At 43.8% G+C, this 18333-nt stretch overlaps 1 protein-coding gene across 7 annotated transcripts in view; it reads right to left on the bottom strand.

Annotated features, from left to right (window-relative positions):
• Nucleotides 1-1587: 1587 nt before the first annotated feature.
• Nucleotides 1588-18333, bottom strand: part of ERC1 (ELKS/RAB6-interacting/CAST family member 1) — a 541029-nt gene continuing 524283 nt past the window's right edge. For all 7 annotated transcript variants that reach the window (XM_032349203.1, XM_032349206.1, XM_032349205.1 and 4 more), the window contains one exon: nt 1588-7186. In XM_032349203.1, coding sequence (XP_032205094.1) covers nt 7049-7186 — 138 coding nt within the window. In that variant the 3' untranslated portion in view covers nt 1588-7048. The remainder of the gene's footprint in view (nt 7187-18333) is intronic.

Below are 18333 nucleotides of genomic sequence, written 5' to 3'. Positions count from 1 at the left end.
GTCCAGGGCTCTTCCCAGGACATCTGGGAAAGCTTGGGGATCTCAAACACTCCCTCACTCCAGACTCTAGGTTTTTTTTTTTGTTTTGTTTTGTTTTGAGAGAGAGCGCGTGCGCATGCAAGAGAGGGCAGGGGCTGGGGAGGGGCAGTGGAAGAGGGAGAGAGAGGCTGACTCTTGGGCAGGCTCCACATCCAGCACAGAGCCTGATGTAGGGGCTTGATCTCAACCAGCCTGAGATCACCACCTGAGCCAAAATCCAGAGTCCGGCGCTTAACCGAACTGAGCCCCCCAGTGCCCCAAGTCTGACTAGTTCTTAATCATCTTCGAGCCAGTCCAAGATATTCCACCTAAAAAAATTAATAGTAGTAGTCTTTTCCTCATTCAAAGACAAAAAAAAAGTTAATGGATGGAATTCTCAATTGCAAGTTCTCCTCTCCTATTTTCCTTGAACCTTATGGTCTCTGAGTCCATTTGTCTGCAACAGAGTGCTGGTAGACCGCAGAGTGAATAAATAGTGAAATAAGATTAATGGAAAACCCTGGAAACAGCTGAGCAGTGTAATCTGACAGCTTTCTGTGGACACATCTGCTTGTGGTTGTGATCTTGTATTTTGCAGTATGAGACATGTTCCACAAGTGAAATTGCTCCTGCTTCATGACGACGTGATGAGCAACATCAGGTTCCGAGTCCTGTAAGTGGCGTGGTGTCCCAGGTGTTCCTCCACCTGGCGGGACGTCTCAGCAGCTGTTCCAGGTGGAGGGAGGCAGGGCCAGAGCCCAGGTGCAGGGAGAACCTGCCAGGAGGGGCGATGGCTGACTCTCCCGTCCAATTCCCAAGAGCCAGTGCACAGCGGGCAGGAATTTCCAAGGAAGGGGGGCAGAGTGAGGCAAGCAGGTTGATCCCCTCTGAGGGTAGATGGATAAATGGAGCTAAGCAGAAAACTAGTTCTCGTACAACAAGTCCGCCCTCCCTCCCACCCCAGAATACTTTCTTATTGAGCATAAGGCCCAAGACAAATACCCACACTGGGGGATTTTCCAGCACAGGTTCTCTGGTTCGTTTATTCTTGGGGTTTGCTTTCTGTTGGCTGCTACAGCTCTCGCACCCCTGAGCTAACATGTCACGTACACCCCAGTGAAGACCGAGTCCAAGTCCTGTGTGAACCACCCCCTCCACCAGGCCCTGGCTGCTCCCCCCACCCCAAGCTCCAGAAACACAGTTCAATGCGAAATGGGGAAACTGGCTCCGTGTCCAGCACGTAAGGAAGGAGAAAGGGAGGTGGAAATTGACTTCGAAGAGCAATTACGGGGCTACCAAACCGGAGTTCAGGTGGAGACCTAAAGCAGACCGACTCTTCTGAGGACATCACCCCGCCAAGGCCTATCAGGGCCCAGCCAGCCTTGGCTCCTCCATCCCTGCCTTCACCCCAGGCAAGCCTGGGGGTTCTGGACACAGCTGGTTCCTGGCTTACCTACCGTGGCGTTCATCTCTTGGAGGCCACCGGCTTCTCCCTGCTTTTCTGGCATTTGAGGACTCGTCTCACTTGGCTTATTAGACTGGATTAGACTCAAAGAAAGACACAGCACACGATTTTTAAATAACTTTATAATTTCCCGATGGATTTAGTTTGTGAATAAAAAAGAAAAAAAATGGACAAAGTGTTTACAATAATTATCAAGGCAAAGTTGACTATAACACAATTTCTTTGTAATGTCATTATCCTGTCAGTAACACGACTCCGGCCGTCTCTCTCTCTCTCACACACACACACATGCACACACACACAGTTGAAGGCAGCAGGTGCATTTGCATCACAGACACCATCATTGCGGCTGCTACTGTCACCACAAGGAACTCAAGCTAAAAGGAGTGAGTGCCCAGGGCCCCCAATGCCTCTCACTCAAGTGCTGCACTTGTCTTCAGGGGCGGGGCGGGGGGCAGATCCCAGGCAGACGTTGGGTCTCCACCCTGGACAGCCCGGTGTGCTCTGCAGGACCCCGGGCCAGTGGGCTAGTCCTGGCCGGCGTGGGCAGGCTGGCCGGCGTGGGCGGGGTGTGGCGCTCAGGTGGGTCTGGCTGCATCAGAGCACGAATGCAATACTGGTGTGGCGTGGAGAGAAGGGCCCGGCTTGGAGCACTTGTGCTGGCCCAGGGCGTAGTTCACCCCAGGCTTCGCAGGGATCCCGTTCTTGGCTGACCATGGTATCTCTGGGGCCAAACGAGACAGCCTGGGCATGGGAGATGTGGGGTCTAAAAAGCTTCAAGGGCAAGACTCTGGGGCCTGAAGCCAGAAGGAACTGAGATCTGAGTACAGTTCGTCGGCCTGGATTGTGGGCTCCAGGCTGGCCCGGGCTGGGCCTGTGCTGGCTGACTCCCTGGCTGACATAGCACCAAGTGGGCGGAGAGCGGGTCTGTGGCCCGCATGGGGCTGCCGCCGGCTGCGTGGCTGCAGGGCCAAGCCCGGGTTACCACACAGTATTAGGCACACGGAGCTGGGACCAAGTGGGTCTCTGAGGGTGGTTATGGGGTCTCAAACTTTGAAACGTCTACCCAGAGGTCCTGAGGATGTAAAGGAGACCACTGGCACCAGTGGGACTCTCTGAGCCCCGGATTCCAATTCTTACTCAGTAGCTCTCTCACTCAGGCAGTCGCCAACCTGGAGGGTGGCCACTGGTGTTTTCCAAGGGACTAGCCCAGCTGCCACCTCGGCCAGCTTGGGAGGAAGCGGGGAGGAGTTGGGCTGCCCCATAGCTTGAATTCCTTTATTAACATGATATCGTTTTGCATTTCTTAAAACACAGCTCTTTAACTTTTCAGTTCTACAAACTACTTTTTAATATCTTAATAATCTCAACAATGGACACAATGTAACTGCCCCAATGCTCTGAACCACACAGACAATATTGACAAGCAGAGAAACAAAAGAGGAGGTGGGGTGGGACAAAATCCCTCCAAATCAATCCCTAAAACCACCTTTCCCCCAAGAAAGTCAGGAGGAGAAACACCTACAAGAGGGTCACAGCACTCGCCAAACACATTGGGAAAAAAAATCAGGAGACACTTGGTTACAGTTTTGACACTAAAAAGTCTGGAAACAGTTTTTGCTTAAAAAGATTAAGTAAAGACAGCCATTTTGTTCAGAAGGATTTCCCTGTAATGTGTGTGTGTTTTTTCTTGCCCAGACATTCCCTTAGTCCATGTGGGGGGAAAACTCCAGGTTCTTTTTAAAACATTTCTTTGACCAGTTCAAGTTGCTGTCCTGAGAAGCCCAGGGACTGGCAGTGATGGATGGGTTGGCCTGGCAGGCTTGGCAAAGGTCAGTGGGCTCTGCTGCATCTACTCTGTCCTCATCTGCTTTCCCACAGCTCTGGACTCTTGCGGGTGGGATGAGGCTGGGGAGGCAGACATGAGGTACTGATATTATGGACACGGCCCACTGTGACTCAGGAAGGGTGATGGGAAGGTCACATTCAATGTGGCATCACGTTCTTGATGTGCTCTTTCCTCAGAACCGCTGAGGGTAGCCGGGGGCCTGTGCTTCATGACTAGGGTCAAAGGGGAGGGCAGGATGGTTCTGGGATCAGCAGAACTCTCTAGCAGCAAATCCAAATGCCAATCCTGAACGTCATGGGGAGGGATTAGCTCAGCAGTTGACTAAAACTTGATGATGACTTCCTCTTCTTCTCTGAGGAGTGGGTGAGCCAATGAGCTCCTCATGGAAAATCAAACAGACTTTTATTGACAAAAGGTACTAAGTCACACTGCCACTATTGACCCTGAAGGCAGTCTTGGGTCCCATCTGCTTTACTAGTATTTCTAAAGATCAAGTGTAAGGAAGACAGAGAAGCACTTAGCTCTTTGTTAGACTATAAGGTACCAGGGTTAGAGCTGAGATGGATGTGGGGATTCCCATTCGTATTTCTTAACATATTAAAGCCCATTTAAAATCTTTTCCATTTCAAATGGTATCCAAGTCTTTGTAAATCTCAATTCAGATACTTCATCAAGAACTGAGTGAGTACCTGGGATAGAGGTATATGAAAAGATGAGAAAAATCACATTGTATTTTTCAGTCATGAGCCCCACGTTCAACTCCACCCACTCTTCTTCCTGTCCCCTTTTACAATGACCTTGATTTGGGGTGCAGATCTTCAGGTGCTAAGGGGCAACTAGACTTGCCAATAGAGTGGACAAATTTGGTGAATATAACAGACAACCTGCAGTGAGTGTTCAGACTACAGTCCTTCCCCAGCAGCTGAGTGACCTTGTGAAACCATGAACACTAGAAGAGTGCCATGTACTGGTAAGTCTTTGTGTGACGGGCACTGCGCATTTAGTAAAAGGTGGCCTGATGAATGATCTCAACTCAATAAGATACTCTAAGTGCTAGACACTGTAGTAATTTTGCCCTTGTAATATAAAATCTGGTCATGTGTGCTATTAAATTTTAGCCAGAACCTACTTTCATCTAGAACCCAGAAGTCCCCAGAACCATTTGAGGTGCTAGGATGGCCATCCAAGAGGAATCAAGGAGATTCACAGAAACCAGATGGATGATGGTGGCCCAGAAATTTTTCTTCTCAGAAGCACTTGTCCAGAGGACTTCCAAGGGAAGCAACAGGAAGGGTTGAAAACAAAAGGGGAAGAAAGGAGGTACAGTGAGAGTCACCCACACAGTGGACAAGTGTGGCAGGTCCTGTATTTGAGAGCAGAAACAGAATGAATAAGACCCGGGGAGACCTGCTTGCTTCGCAGGTCTAGAGAACAGCAGCTGGGGCTGGGGCCACCTCTCTGGGCATGGCCTCTGCTCCTGCCTGCTCTGCTCTGCAGGAGTCCTACCAAGGGTGTCCTCATCCCTCAGTTCTCTGTGTTAGGGTAGATAAAGTGAGATTCTAATACTCCAGGCCTAAAATACAGGGGGCCTTCTACAGGATTTACGGGCAGTGCATGGAATTGTGGTGACTGACCACAAACGACCACCACCAACCATCTAACCCCTCCATCTCCCACCTTGCCCGCTTCTGGCCAGCTGGGCTATCAGGAAGCATTGCACTAAGAAGGTTTTGAGCAGAGTCCATTTAAACCTTCGAAAGGAAACATTCTACAGCTGTCTCACAGGGAGCCTGTTTGACAGCAGGGAATCAGGGCAGCTGGAGATATGACCATATAAGTTAATGGGATAGTCAAGGGCTGCCGGTGGGAAGATACTGGACTGACAGCCGTGGTGACTTTCCAGGCAGCATCAGATTCTTGGGGTGAGTAACTGGGGAGGGGGAAAGAGGGAAATGTAAGACAAAAACATTTAGCTCAGCAACTCTTATCAGAAGATGTGAGTGTCTGGTGGGAGTCTGGCCGGAGAGGTGGTCAAAGAGCTAGATTGGGGTTAAGTGGGCTCTTTCTTGCTGCCTGATTGTTTATGACTGCTGTTGTCCGGGCTTGGGAAGAACGCCCTTCAAAATGCCAATACCTTCAACCAGATTTGCAACTTTGGGGTCCATTTTCTCATCTGTGACACGGAGCTGGCCAAGTGCCACGTGGTGTGTGCGGATGTGTTAAGATAACACTATCCACTGTAGCCCCCCTAAACACTACACTCTTGTGGGGTAACAGCAACAACAATCCTGAACCACCCACCCAATAAGATCCTGAAGGCAAGTAAAAGACTCAGCCCCCTGCCTCCCAAACTCACTCATTCCATTATAATGAGAAATGAGAAAGGCTCATTTGTGAAAGAGTCTTCTGGAAAGATAACCTCTACTAAGACAGAAGGAGCGGGGAGGGTACGCCTTTGAGCGCTCTAACTCAAGCAGGTACGTCTCATAGAGTCCCTCACATTTCTCCCTCACTGAAGAGACTTTTGTCAAGGATGGGTACCCAGCAGTGAATTGCACATAGTAGGCATTTCATAAATATTCTCTGAATGAAAGAGTTGAGGAAGAGTGTGAGGGATGAGAAACATTCATTTGTGCCAGAAGGAGGTTCCAGACAATGCTCGAGGCTACGGTTCTGGGCGTGCACATCAAGGGTAAAGGTAAAAGGGAGGAAGGTGGGTCATGAACTTCAGCAAACACTGGGCTGCAAGAGCGTGGAACATGGGTGGTGGGACGGCAGAAACATTCTTTTGGGGCTCAGGGGCCTAGAATGCCAATGAAAGATGTTTAGGAGAAACCAGCCCGGGCCTAGGGAGCCATCATTTTCCACAGAAGCAGAGCTGTAGGTGGTGAAGGCAGGCCCTCACGTCAAACCCTTCTCTTTCAGATCCAGATATGTGATCTGACAACTGAAGTATATTAAGGTCAAAGGTCTAAAGCCAGAGGGACCTGGGGGAGAACTGTCTGCACCATCCTCTTGTTAACTGGTTGAGAAGAGCAAGGATGAGTGAGACAGACAGGGCTGGGTAGTGACTCGCAACCTGGGTTATTAGTGTTCACGAAGCCATCATGAGGCCCGCTCGCAGCTCCCCTGCATAAAACATTACACGTGAAAGAAAGCAGAAGAGAAGAGTCAGTTTCTCTTTGTCCCTGTTCTTTCTTTTCCCCTCTCTCTTTTTCAGATTTTTTTTTTTAACCATTTTAGGAGAAAGCACCTGTTGTGATATTAGAACACTCAGCTCTCTAGTCCACTGGGAAGTTTCTTTCAATATGTTGAACTCCAAGGAGATTCCTGTTTAGTTCTCATGTCAAGGACAGAAGGAAAAAGGGCTCTCCACTCCATGTCCCTCTGTAAGGGCAGAACCACCAGCTTCCAGAGTTCTCCACTGCTGATGACGGGATGGCAGTTCTTCATGGAAACCTGGCCACTTACCCACCCTGGATATCAGGAGGATTAGTGTAGAGACAATACCCAAGATAGAAAGGCAGAGGTCAGATGCCAGCTGTAGAGAGGCTGGTGGAATCACACTCGAAGGACCAACCAAAATAGGACAGAGTTTGTAGTGTTTGTTGGGTGCCAGGAAGTTTCTGGGTGCCCGTTCCTTACAGCTCCTTCTTCTTGGTTCCCGGGTTTACTCTAGCAACACTGCCGGGCTGGCTGCTCCCCATTTAGTAGGGTCAGGACGACTCTTCCAATGCGTTGACCACCTGCTCCAGGATGTCGGGGCAGTGATCTGCTATCTGCTGGAGAATGGCATTGGCGAATTCCTGTAGCTCTGCATTGTCCCGTTCACCTTTCTCTAGCTCATTCTGAAGCTGAAAGGGAGAGGAAAGATGAATTTCAGATAAAATAAAGTGATGCTGTTTGCACTGGGCTAATGGTTATTATTCACGAATAAGGAAATGGCATTTCCAACAACATGGGTGAACCTGGAGGGCATTATGTGAAGGGAAATAAGCCAGAAAGACAAATACTACATGGTATCACTTCCAAGTGGAATCCGGGGGAGTGGGGAAGAGTCACACTCACAGAAACACAAAGCACAATGGTAGCTACTGAGGCCTGGGGGAGTGGGGGAAATTGGGAGTACAAACTTTCAGTTATAACCTGAATAAGGTCTGAAGATCTAATGTATAATATGATTACAGTTGATTCAATTGTACTGTATAATTAAACATGCTAAGAGAGGGGAGCCTGGGTGGCTCTGTCAGTTGAGTATCTGACTCTTGGTTTTGGCTCAGGTCATGATCTCAGAGTCATAGGATCGAGCCCCGCATTGGGCACCGCACCATTGAGCATGAAGCCTACTTGGGGTTCTCTCTCTCCTTCTCCCTCTGCCCCTCCCCCATCTAAAAAATATTATTAATATGCTAAGAAAGTAAAACTGCAATGTTCTCATAAGGAAAAAAAAAGGAGTGATGTGAGATGACAGATGCATTACCTCGAGTGTGGGATTCACCAACGTGTATCAAATCATGTTATACGTTTATTATGTCTGTTTTATTTGTCAATTAAACCTTAATAAAGCTGAAAATGAAAAAAGAAATGACCAAAAAAAAAAAAAAAAGGCACTTTCTATGGGAAGTCTTCCTGCATCAGAGTTCCCAACCAGGAAAGGGTGTAAGTTAATATCGAGCGTTTGCTCATGAAGGGGTGACTAGTCCAAGTCCCAAAGGCTTGGAAAGCCAGCACCAGCGCTCTCATGCCGGGGGGAAGTTCTCTCTAATGTGTCGCAGTATCATATCCATACCCAGCACAGGGACCGGGGCACACACGTGATCTCAGATCGGATCTTAATCTTGCATAATGGTCCTTTATCCTGGGGAAACTTGTTTTTAAAAGACCTTCCCCATTTGCTATAAACCACTTTTATTCAGTATGTCAGACGACCTGATAATTTAGTTAAAGAGATTATTTGGAGCAACACATAAGATAGTCCTCTGTTTAGGACTAAGTATAATTCTAAATTCCTATCATTTCAAACGCTCTCTTGGACATCCCTTCAAGCATTAAGCCAGATTTATCGAGGGCCTCCTGGGTGCTGGGTGCTGAAAGACGAATGCATTTGGTTCTTGCTCCGAGATCCATGCAGGTTAATGGAGGAGACAAACATATACACAGATAATTAATTACCGCAAGCGAGGCCCGTACACGTGCTACAGGGGAAGACGTGAGAATGACTGCTGCGTCCCAGAGGGGTCTGAGAAGACGCTACTACAGGCAGTATGTGATGTGGAGCCTGAGAGCAGAATAGGAGTCTGTTGGGAGATCAAACAAGAGGCTTTCAAGCAGATGAAAGAAATGCAGATGTGAGAGCTATGAAGGGGCTCGGCACAGACCTTGGGAAGATGGAACCTTTCAGTGTGGCTGGAGCGCAAGGTAAGGGCACTGCGCAAAGAATGACAGGCAATGAAGCTGAGAAGAGGCAGACCGGGGCCGGCCTGTGGATGGAAAGCTGAGGAGCTCAGATTTAATCTGGTTAAAAAACAAAAAAGGAAGTCTAAGAGCTTTTAAATAGTGCAGTGACATGATCAGCTTCATGTTCTCAGAAGAGAACCGGGAAGATAAAAACACGTTAGACTGAGTGGAAGGAAGAATCAGTCAAGGGAGGTTACTGTGGCAAGCCCAGAGGCCCTGGGGCAGGGCCAGGGGACATGGAGGGCAACAGATGGGCAGGAGACTTCCCAAATGTAGGACTGATGGGAGGTGAAGTTCAGAGAGAGGGGAGGGAGGATCATTCTGATTGCTCTAGCTGGGGACATTAAACAAGACTGAAAATAAGGCAGAGAAGGTTTTTAGGAAAGCAGAGAGATTAAAAATTGAGTTCCAAATGTATTAAGGATGCAGGTTCTGATTAGGTCCTTTGGGTCTCAATGTCAGCCGGCACGGTTTTCTCATTTATAAAATGAGGCAGTAACATTCATAGGGTTGTTTTAAGGATTTAGTGGGATATTCATATAAAGTGCAGTACAATGCCTGACACAGAAAATGTCTGACAAATGTTAGATGTTGTTGTAATTATTGCTAAGTTGGTTAAGATTACCTTGACAGAGCATGTTGATTAGAGAGCACACAGAACCAAGTTCTAACTGCACCGCTGACAGAATCTGCGTGCCCTGAGCCAAGAGTGAGCATGCCGCTGCTTCAAATATATCAAAGAGCTGGGGACAGATTTTGCAATCTTCTTTCTGTTAAATGTTGACTAAAACACCAGGACACACAAGGACCAGATTAAGACTACCCTAAGTCTTGACCCATCTCAAGGTCTGGCTGTGTTGTGTGAATGCGAATCTCTGAAACGGGGAAACCAAGGAAAGCAGGTGCCTTCTCAATCTAGCTGCACAGACGACAGCCCGGAAAGACTGCTAGGTGAGGACACGACGACTCTCAAATCTCTTGAACAGAACCAAAGTCAACCACGCAAAGTAATGGAGGAGACTGTATGGCTGTTCTGCCTCAGTTTCCCATCTCAGTCCTTCCCAGGAATACCCCAGGCATCTTTGGTTTATTCAGAGCCAGGTGTCTGCACTCACTCTCTATAAGTCACATGTTTACTTCCTGTGAAATACTTTCCATTCCCATTTGGCTTCTGTTTGTTAAGTAGATAATAATGAAGTTTCTAACATTTTAAATTTATTTAAAATTATTATTTTTTCAGGTTTTTTTTCCCCTAATTTAAAAAGTACTACAGGGGTGCCTGGGTGGCTCAGTGGGTTAAAGCCTTTGCCTTCGGCTCAGGTCATGATCTCAGGGTCCTGGGATCAAGCCCCACATCGGGCTCTCTGCTCAGCAAGGAGCCTGCTCCCGCCCCGCCTCTGCCTGCCTCTCTGCCTACTTGTGATCTCTGTCAAATAAATAAATAAAATCTTAAAAAAAAAAAAAAGTACTACACAAACACTGTAGAAAATTTGGAAAACAAAAGCACCCAGAAAAAAAAGAATGACAATATTAGCATCAAGAGATAACCACTGCCACTTATTTTGTTGTATATCCTTTGAGACATTCTTTTATTATATATACAGGTAATTTTAGAAACAAAATGGCAATGACAGTATATAGATTATTTGTGAACTGACTTTGTTTTCACCTAAAAATATACCACAAACACATTTCAGAAACCAAATCCTAAAGGCTCTTTCAGAGCTTGGTAATTCATTCTAAATTTATTCATATATATAAAAGGAGCTAAGAAAATATTTGAAAGGAAAAAAATGATGTGTGGACTGGCTTATCGATTATAAAACATACTGCAAAAAGCCTCTAATTAGAAGAGTATTGTACTGATAAAATTAGATCACTGGGATTTAGAATATGAGCAGGAGTAATTTGAAGTCAGTGAATTGTATTAGGTCAACTGGGCCTTGTGGTTAGATTCCTGCTCATACCCTATATAAGCATAAATTTAAAATTACCTAAAGATCTAAATTTAAAAATTATGTTGCAAAGACATAGTCTTCTCATGCACATACAAAACATTCTCCAGGACAGATAATATGTAAGGCCTTAAAATGAACCTTAATAAATTTAAGACTGAAGTCACATCAAGCATGTATTCCAACCACAATGGTATGAAACCAGAAATCAGTTACAAAAAGAAAATAGAAATTCACAAATATTTGGAGATTAAACAACATGTGACTGAAAAATTGATGGGTCCAGAAAGAAATCAAAAGAGAGATAAAAAAAATACCTTGGGCTGGGGTGCCGGGGTGGCTCAGTGGGTTAAGCCTCTGTCTTCGGCTCAGGTCATGATCTCAGGGTCCTGGGATCGAGCCCTGCATCAGGCTCTCTGCTCAGCAGAGAGCCTGCTTCCCCACCCTTTCTCTGCCTACTTGTGATCTCTGTCTGGCAAATAAATAAATAAAATTTATTAAAAAATATCTTGGGACAAATAAAAATGGAGATACAATATACCAAATATATGGGATATATAAAAGTAAAAAGCATTTTTTAAAAAAGTAAAAGCATTTTTTAAAAAAGATCTATTTATTTGGGAGAGAGGGGGAGGAGTGGCAGAGGGAGAGAGGGAGAATCTCAAGCAGACTCCCCACTGAGCATGGAGCCCAACGCAGGGTTCAGTCTCACAAACCTGAGATCATGACCTGAGCCAAAGTCAAGAGTTGGACACCTAAGCTACTGAGCCACCAAGGCGCCCCTAACAGCAGTTCTTAAGAGGGAAACTCACAGATACTTACAATAAGAAGCAAGAAAGATCTTAATCTAACTTTACACCTCAGGGAACTAGAAAAAGCCCAAAGTTAGTAGGAGGAACAAAATAACAAAGATGAAAGTGGAAATAAATGAAATAGAGACTATAAAAAGGCAACAGACAAGAATAATGAAACTACAAGCTGGTGTTCTGAAAAGATAAACAAAAGAGACAAACCTTTTAGCTTAACTTACCAAGAAAAAAAGCAAGAGAACTCAAATAAAAATCAGAAGTGAAAGAAGAGATGTTAACTTATACCAGAGAAATACAAAGAATCAAAAAAGACTACCATAAAAAATCATATGCCAACAAATCAGACATACTAGTAGAAATGGATGAATTCTTAGAAAAACACAGCCTACCAAAACTGCATCATGAAGAAACAAAAAAATCTGAACCGACTCTTAGCAAGGGAACGGAATCATTAATCATTAATCAACCTTTCAAAAAACAAAAGTCCAAGACCAGATGACTTCTGTGGTGAATCCTACCAAACATTTAAAGAAGAATGAATACCAATCCTTCTCAAATTCTTCCAAAAAACAGAAGAGGAGGAATACTCCCGACTCATTTTATAAGACTGGCATTGCTTGCTCTGATACCAAAACTAGGAAAGGACACCACAAAGAAAGAAAATTGCAGGCCAATATCCCTGATAAACACAGATGCAAAGATCCTCAATGAAATATGAACAAGCTGAATTTAATACTTCATTAAAGGGATCATACACCAGATCAAGTGGGATTTATTCCAAGGATGCAAGGATGCTTCAACATCTATAAATCAAAAATATGATACACCATAGTAACAAAATGAAGAATAAAAATTGTATGATCACCTCAACAGATGTAGAAAAAGCATCTGACAAAATTCAACATTCATTTATGATAACAACCCTCAACCAAGAGGGTACAAAGTGAATATACCTCAACAATAAAGGGAGAAAAGACAAAAGAACAAGTATTGGTATCGATGAAAGTGGTACTACAGCCTAATAACAGAGAAATGGGCAGAGGATCTGAACAAAAAACTCACTGAAGAAATGCAAATGGTGAATAAGCACATAAAAATGCTCTTCCATTTGTAATTAAAGAAATACAGATTAAATAAGGAAGGTTTTTTTTTTTTTTAAGATTTTATTTATTTATCAGAGAGAGAGAGAGCGAGCACAGGCAGACAGAATGGCAGGCAGAGGCAGAGGGAGAAGCAGGCTCCCTGACGAGCAAGGAGCCCGATGTGGGACTCAATCCCAGGATGCTGGGATCATGACCTGAGCCGAAGGCAGCTGCTTAACCAACTGAGCCACCCAGGCGTCCCTGGGAAGGGTTTTGTTCCCTCATCATACTGGCAAAAGTTTGTGAAAGACTGTTATCAGGAGAAGTGGGCAGTCTCACATTACTGTGGGAATATAGTGGGCTATCTGGACTCATCAATCAAATTTAAAAGCAAATATCCATTGACCAAATACTTCTACTTTTAAGAGATCGGAATTATTAAAAGTGGAATACACCAGTAAGAAATTTAAGAATGTATACACAAGTTTGTTTGCCAAGACAATTTGCAAGAACAAAAATTTGTTAACAGTCTCAGCAGCAAACAAGAGGTCAGAGAGATTGGTATGTTTGGAGATCAATCTGTCTATCTAAAGAATATGTAAAGATAAATCCAAAACTATTAAGAATAGGTAGTTTGAATGGATGGAAGGACTTCCAATCTTTACTACCTTTTTTTGTTTTTAAACTGAAATACAGCTGACACACACTATTACATTAGTTGCAGGTGTACAGTATGGTGATTTAACAGACCTGTATGTTATACTAAGCTCACCAAACGTGTAGCTCCCGTCTGTCATCATACACCACTATCACAATACCACTGACTATATTCTTTTGCTGTACCTTTTATCCTCATGGCTTATTCATTCCATAATTGGATGCCTGTATTTCCTGCTTCCCTTCATCCGTTTTGCCTAGCTGCCTACCCTCCTCCTCTGGAACCACCAGCCCATTGTCTGTGTTTATGGGTCTGTTTATGTTTTTTTTTTGTTTATTTATTTTGTTGTTTAGATTCCACACGTAAGTGAAATCATTTATCTTTGTATTTCTCTTTCTCTGTCTGACTTACTTCACTTTGCATAATACCCTCTAGATCCTTCCATGTTGTTGTAAGTGGCAAGAGCTCGTTCCTTTTTCACAGATGTGTACTATTCCATTGTAGATATGTATGTGTGTAGATACATCTGTCTGTCTGTTTCTCTCACGTATCACATCTTTATCCATTCCTTTACTGACAGTCACCTGGGTTGCTTCCATAATTTGGCTAGTGTGAATAATGTTGCAATAAACATAAGGGTACATACATCTTTTCTGATTAGTGTTTTTATTTTCTATGGGTAAAAAGGCCAGTAGTGGAATTACCGGATCATATGGTATTTCTACTTTTAATTTTTTGAGGAACTTCCAGTACTGTTTTACAATCCCACCAAGTATGCTCAAGGGTTTCCCTTTCCCCACATCCTCACCAACACTTGTTACTTTCTGTCATTTTTATTCTAGCCATTCTGACAGGTGTTGAGGTGATCTCATCATATCATCATCATTTTGATATGCATTTCTCTAATGATCAGTGATGCTGAGCGTCTTCTCATGTGTCTGTTGGCCATCTGTATATTTTCTTTGGAAAAATATCTGCTCAAGTCCTATGCCCATTTTTAATTGGATTATTTGGAGGGATTTTTGGTGTTGAGTGGTAGAAGTTCTTTATATATTTTGAATATTAACCTCTTACTGGATGTATAGGTTGCAAATATTTTCTCCCATTCAGTAGGTTACCTTTTTGTTTTATTGATGGTTTCCTTCAATGTGCAAAAGCTTTTTATTGTGGTATAATCCTGATAGTTTACTTTTGCTTTTGTTTCCCTTACCTAAGAAGACAAATCTAGAAAAATGTGGCCAAGGCAAATGGCAAAAATAAATTATTGCCTAGGTTTTCTCATGGGATTTTTACAGTTTCAGGTCTCATGTTCAGGTCTTTATTTTTAATTTTTTTTTTTTAAGATTTATTTATTTATTTGACAGAGAGAGAGAGAGATCACAAATAGGCAGAGAAGCAGGCAGCGAGGCAGGGGGAAGCAGGCTACCCGCTGAGCAAAAAGCCTGATGTAGGCCTCAATCCCAGCGCCCTGAGATCATGACCTGAGCTGAAGGCAGAGACTTAACCCACTGAGCCATGCAGGTGCCCCTGTTTATTTATTTATTTTTAAAGATTTTATTTATTTATTTGAGAGAGAGAGAGAGAGAGAGCATGAATTGGCGGTGGGGGGTAGGGTGGGCAGAGGGAGAAAGAGAAGCAGACTCCCCACCAAGCAGGAAGCCTGATGTGTGACTTGATCCCAGGTAATGACTGAGCCACCCAGGTGCCCCTCTCACATTCAGGTCTTTAGTTCAGAGTCACAAAGTAGATTTTAGTGGCTGCCTAGGGCTGGGGTGGGATGGGGTAGATGGAAGTGGTGGCTAAGAAGCATGGATTTTTTTTTAGAATGATGAAAATGTTGAAAACTGGATGTGGTGATGGTGGTACAACTCTGAGAATGTACTAAACCTGTTAAATTGTGCACTTCAAACAGGTGAATTATACAGTGTGTGAATTACAGCTCAATAACACTGTAAAAAAAAATACCGTTGAGTACTCTATTCAACATACTATGAAGCAAATGCCCACAGACAGGTAAAGTGCTGCTGCCTTCAGGTTGGACGGAACAAAGGAGAGAAGGAAGGGATAACTTCTTGAGGAATATGACTGTTGATACGAGAGAACAGAACAGAGGATCATTCCAAACGGAGAAATATGAGCTCCCAAAGCATGGATGTGCACTTGGCTCTTCATGGGAGGTCAGGAATACAGGAATTACTGGGTCTTGACAGAAGCAATACCAGTCTTTGAGGTTGACAAAAGGACCCTCAGGCTGGCTAGGCCTGGGCATTATCCCTCAGAGGGCCCTTGCTCTGTTCAGTGGCTCCGTGAAAACACACCTAGGGCACTGCGTTCCATTTCACACACCTCATTACCCGAAAAAATGGAGACAAACTGGACTAAGTTCAAAGGCAAATGGCAGGCATGACGAAGAAGCTGAAAGGATCATTTCATGAGGCAGGATTAGAAGAACGAAGCAGTAGGCCTGAACTAACTGAACGCGAAGGGGAGGGAATGTGATTACGACCTACAAATGTCAGGAGGGTGTACACGAGAAGCAGAAGGACTGATTTAGCCCTGGAGGAGGAATTAGAACTAGAAGTGATAGAAAAAGATCAGGGGGAAAAACCAGAGGCACACTGTAAGACTATGCTTTTTCCAAAGGCTAATGAATGGTTTGCTGGGAAAAGGTGTTTAGAAAGAGAGGAGATCAGAAGAATCACAAAGTTTAGAGAAGGAAGTGTTCCTTCATTAGCTGAAGTTGCTTTCCATCTGGTGGGGCTTTCTCTGTTCTCCAGGGATTAGGCATGGTTTGTGTTCTATCTGCAAGCAATATTAGAGGTGGGCACGGCTGAGCAGAGAGAGAGCTCACTGGCACTTGAGCCATTATATGCTAACATTTCCTGTCTTGAAAAAAAATCTCAAAGACCAACTTTTCTTATAAAACTGGAATTACATTAAAAGTGAGGATTTTTATTTTGACTTTGAAAATGCAAAGCTTTAGTCATTCGGAAGTCAAAGGATTACAGGAATGTGTGAAAGAAAAAAAAAAAAGCACTTAGGAAAGAAAGGCCATGTGAAGTTATCAAACTAAAAACGTAGACAGATGTGTTATACAGCACAGGTGTAAAAACAAATCTTGGAATGTATTTGTACCTTGTTATTTTAAAATATTTCTTTAGCATGTGCATCACATGTTTAAAAAAAAGAAGTTTTTGTATGGTTACCAGTATGCAGCGTGTCCTATGGTTAAATTGGGAAAAGTGTGTTCTAGCTTCTGAAGTGTCAGTTACCAGATTTCACCCAAGACATTCTTGTTCCCTCTATCCCTTGCCCACTGCCCATGCCCTGCCCCCATGCCTGCCTACTCAACTCTCACCTTCTCCCCAAAGAAAGGCCACTTTAGACTTAACATCAGAAAGGAATTTCCCCAGAAGTACAAACATGTAATATTTGGGATTCAATGAAAATGCTTATTATATCCTAGCTGCAATGAATTAAATCCTTTTCTCTCCCTCTTTCCCTTCCTTGTTAAAGCTACCTATCCAAACTTAGTGGATATAAGGCTGAGTAATCCAACAAGATCTTCCACTTCCTATTCTCTACTTTCTAATATTGGCAAGCTAATTCCACCATTGCAAGTACTACAGTGAAAACACTGTCTTCTTGGTTTACATTCTTGAAAACACCGTAATTATATGTAGCACGTAAGTTTACATAGTGCCCTCTCTAGATGGAAAGATACAATTTTCTGTATATGTATTGAAAGCTTTGCACCTAAAGCAAACAACAGACTTAAAAACTTACTTCCAAAGTAAAATAACTTCCACTAAACTACCAAACAGATTTGTTCCTGTGAATCCGGCAAGCTCTTTCTAGAACTTAAGTATTAAATCCCTTATCTCAGCACCATCATTTCCTCCATATACAAAATCTCTACTACAGAATCTTCCTCAAGTCTCTCGGGCACCTCAAGATTTAGTGGAAAAGCCCCTATCTACTAAGCCTCAATTTAGCTAAGATACTCTGGAAGAGGGGATTATTGGAATAATAAATGAATGAGTATGCACAGTGGAGAAAATACAAAGTAATATGCTTTGCTCAAAGAAATAGGGATTTGAGCATGTGGATTAGGGATGACTGGGAGGGCAGCAAGTCTTGCTGCTCCAAACACCCTGAATGTGAGTTCTGGTGCCATGAGTGACAACGGGCACAGCACTCATGATGGCTCAGTACTATTCACTGTGTAAGCAACCAGTGAGTCTGAAGAAATTGTTATTAAGGTAATCCAGACATGAACACACTACCTCAAAATAACTTCACAACACTCCTTGCTCCTAATTTCTTCTCCAGGCTAACTTGAGCCACCCTTCCATGTCCCTGTCCCTTTAATTCATTCTGTGCCTCCAACCTCTCCTACCCCCGGGACTCTCTCCATGGTTTCTGAGGGCACTCTCTGCCGAAACCACCTTTCAAATCTGCTTCTCTCACAAACTAGTACCAATTTTCCTCTTTCTTTCACTATCAAACATCTCAAAGGAACGGTTTACATTTGCTACCTCTGTTTCCCATTTCCCTCTTTAGCATCTGAGAATTTACATTTTGCTGTTCACTGAAACTGCTCTCTCAAAAGGTTACTAAGCTAAGCCTGCTCCACTGAAAATTATAAAACATCATTTAGAGAAATAAAAGATATCTTAAATGGAGGAATACATGATGGCCATGGATCGTCAGACTCAGTAGCATAAAGTGTTAATTATGCCCAAACTAATCTACAGTATCAACGCAGGCCCAGTAAGAACTTTGGCTGGTGGATGCACGCATGCGTGTAAAGTGACAGCAACAGCCAAAGCAAACTCAAAGAACAAAGTTATAAGAACGTGAAGAACAATCATGAAGAAAAGTATTACTATGAAGCTATAGTTATGAACACAGTTTACTACTGGCACAACAGGCATACAGACCAATGGAAGAGAGAAGGGAATCCAGAAAAATAGCCCAAACCTGGGAATAGCTGAAATGTCCATCAACAACTAGGTGATAAACTGTGGTATAGTCATT

This window comes from Mustela erminea, chromosome 6, assembly GCF_009829155.1.
Source record: "Mustela erminea isolate mMusErm1 chromosome 6, mMusErm1.Pri, whole genome shotgun sequence".
Lineage (NCBI taxonomy): Eukaryota > Metazoa > Chordata > Mammalia > Carnivora > Mustelidae > Mustela > Mustela erminea.
This window is presented reverse-complemented; position numbering and strand designations above follow the sequence as displayed.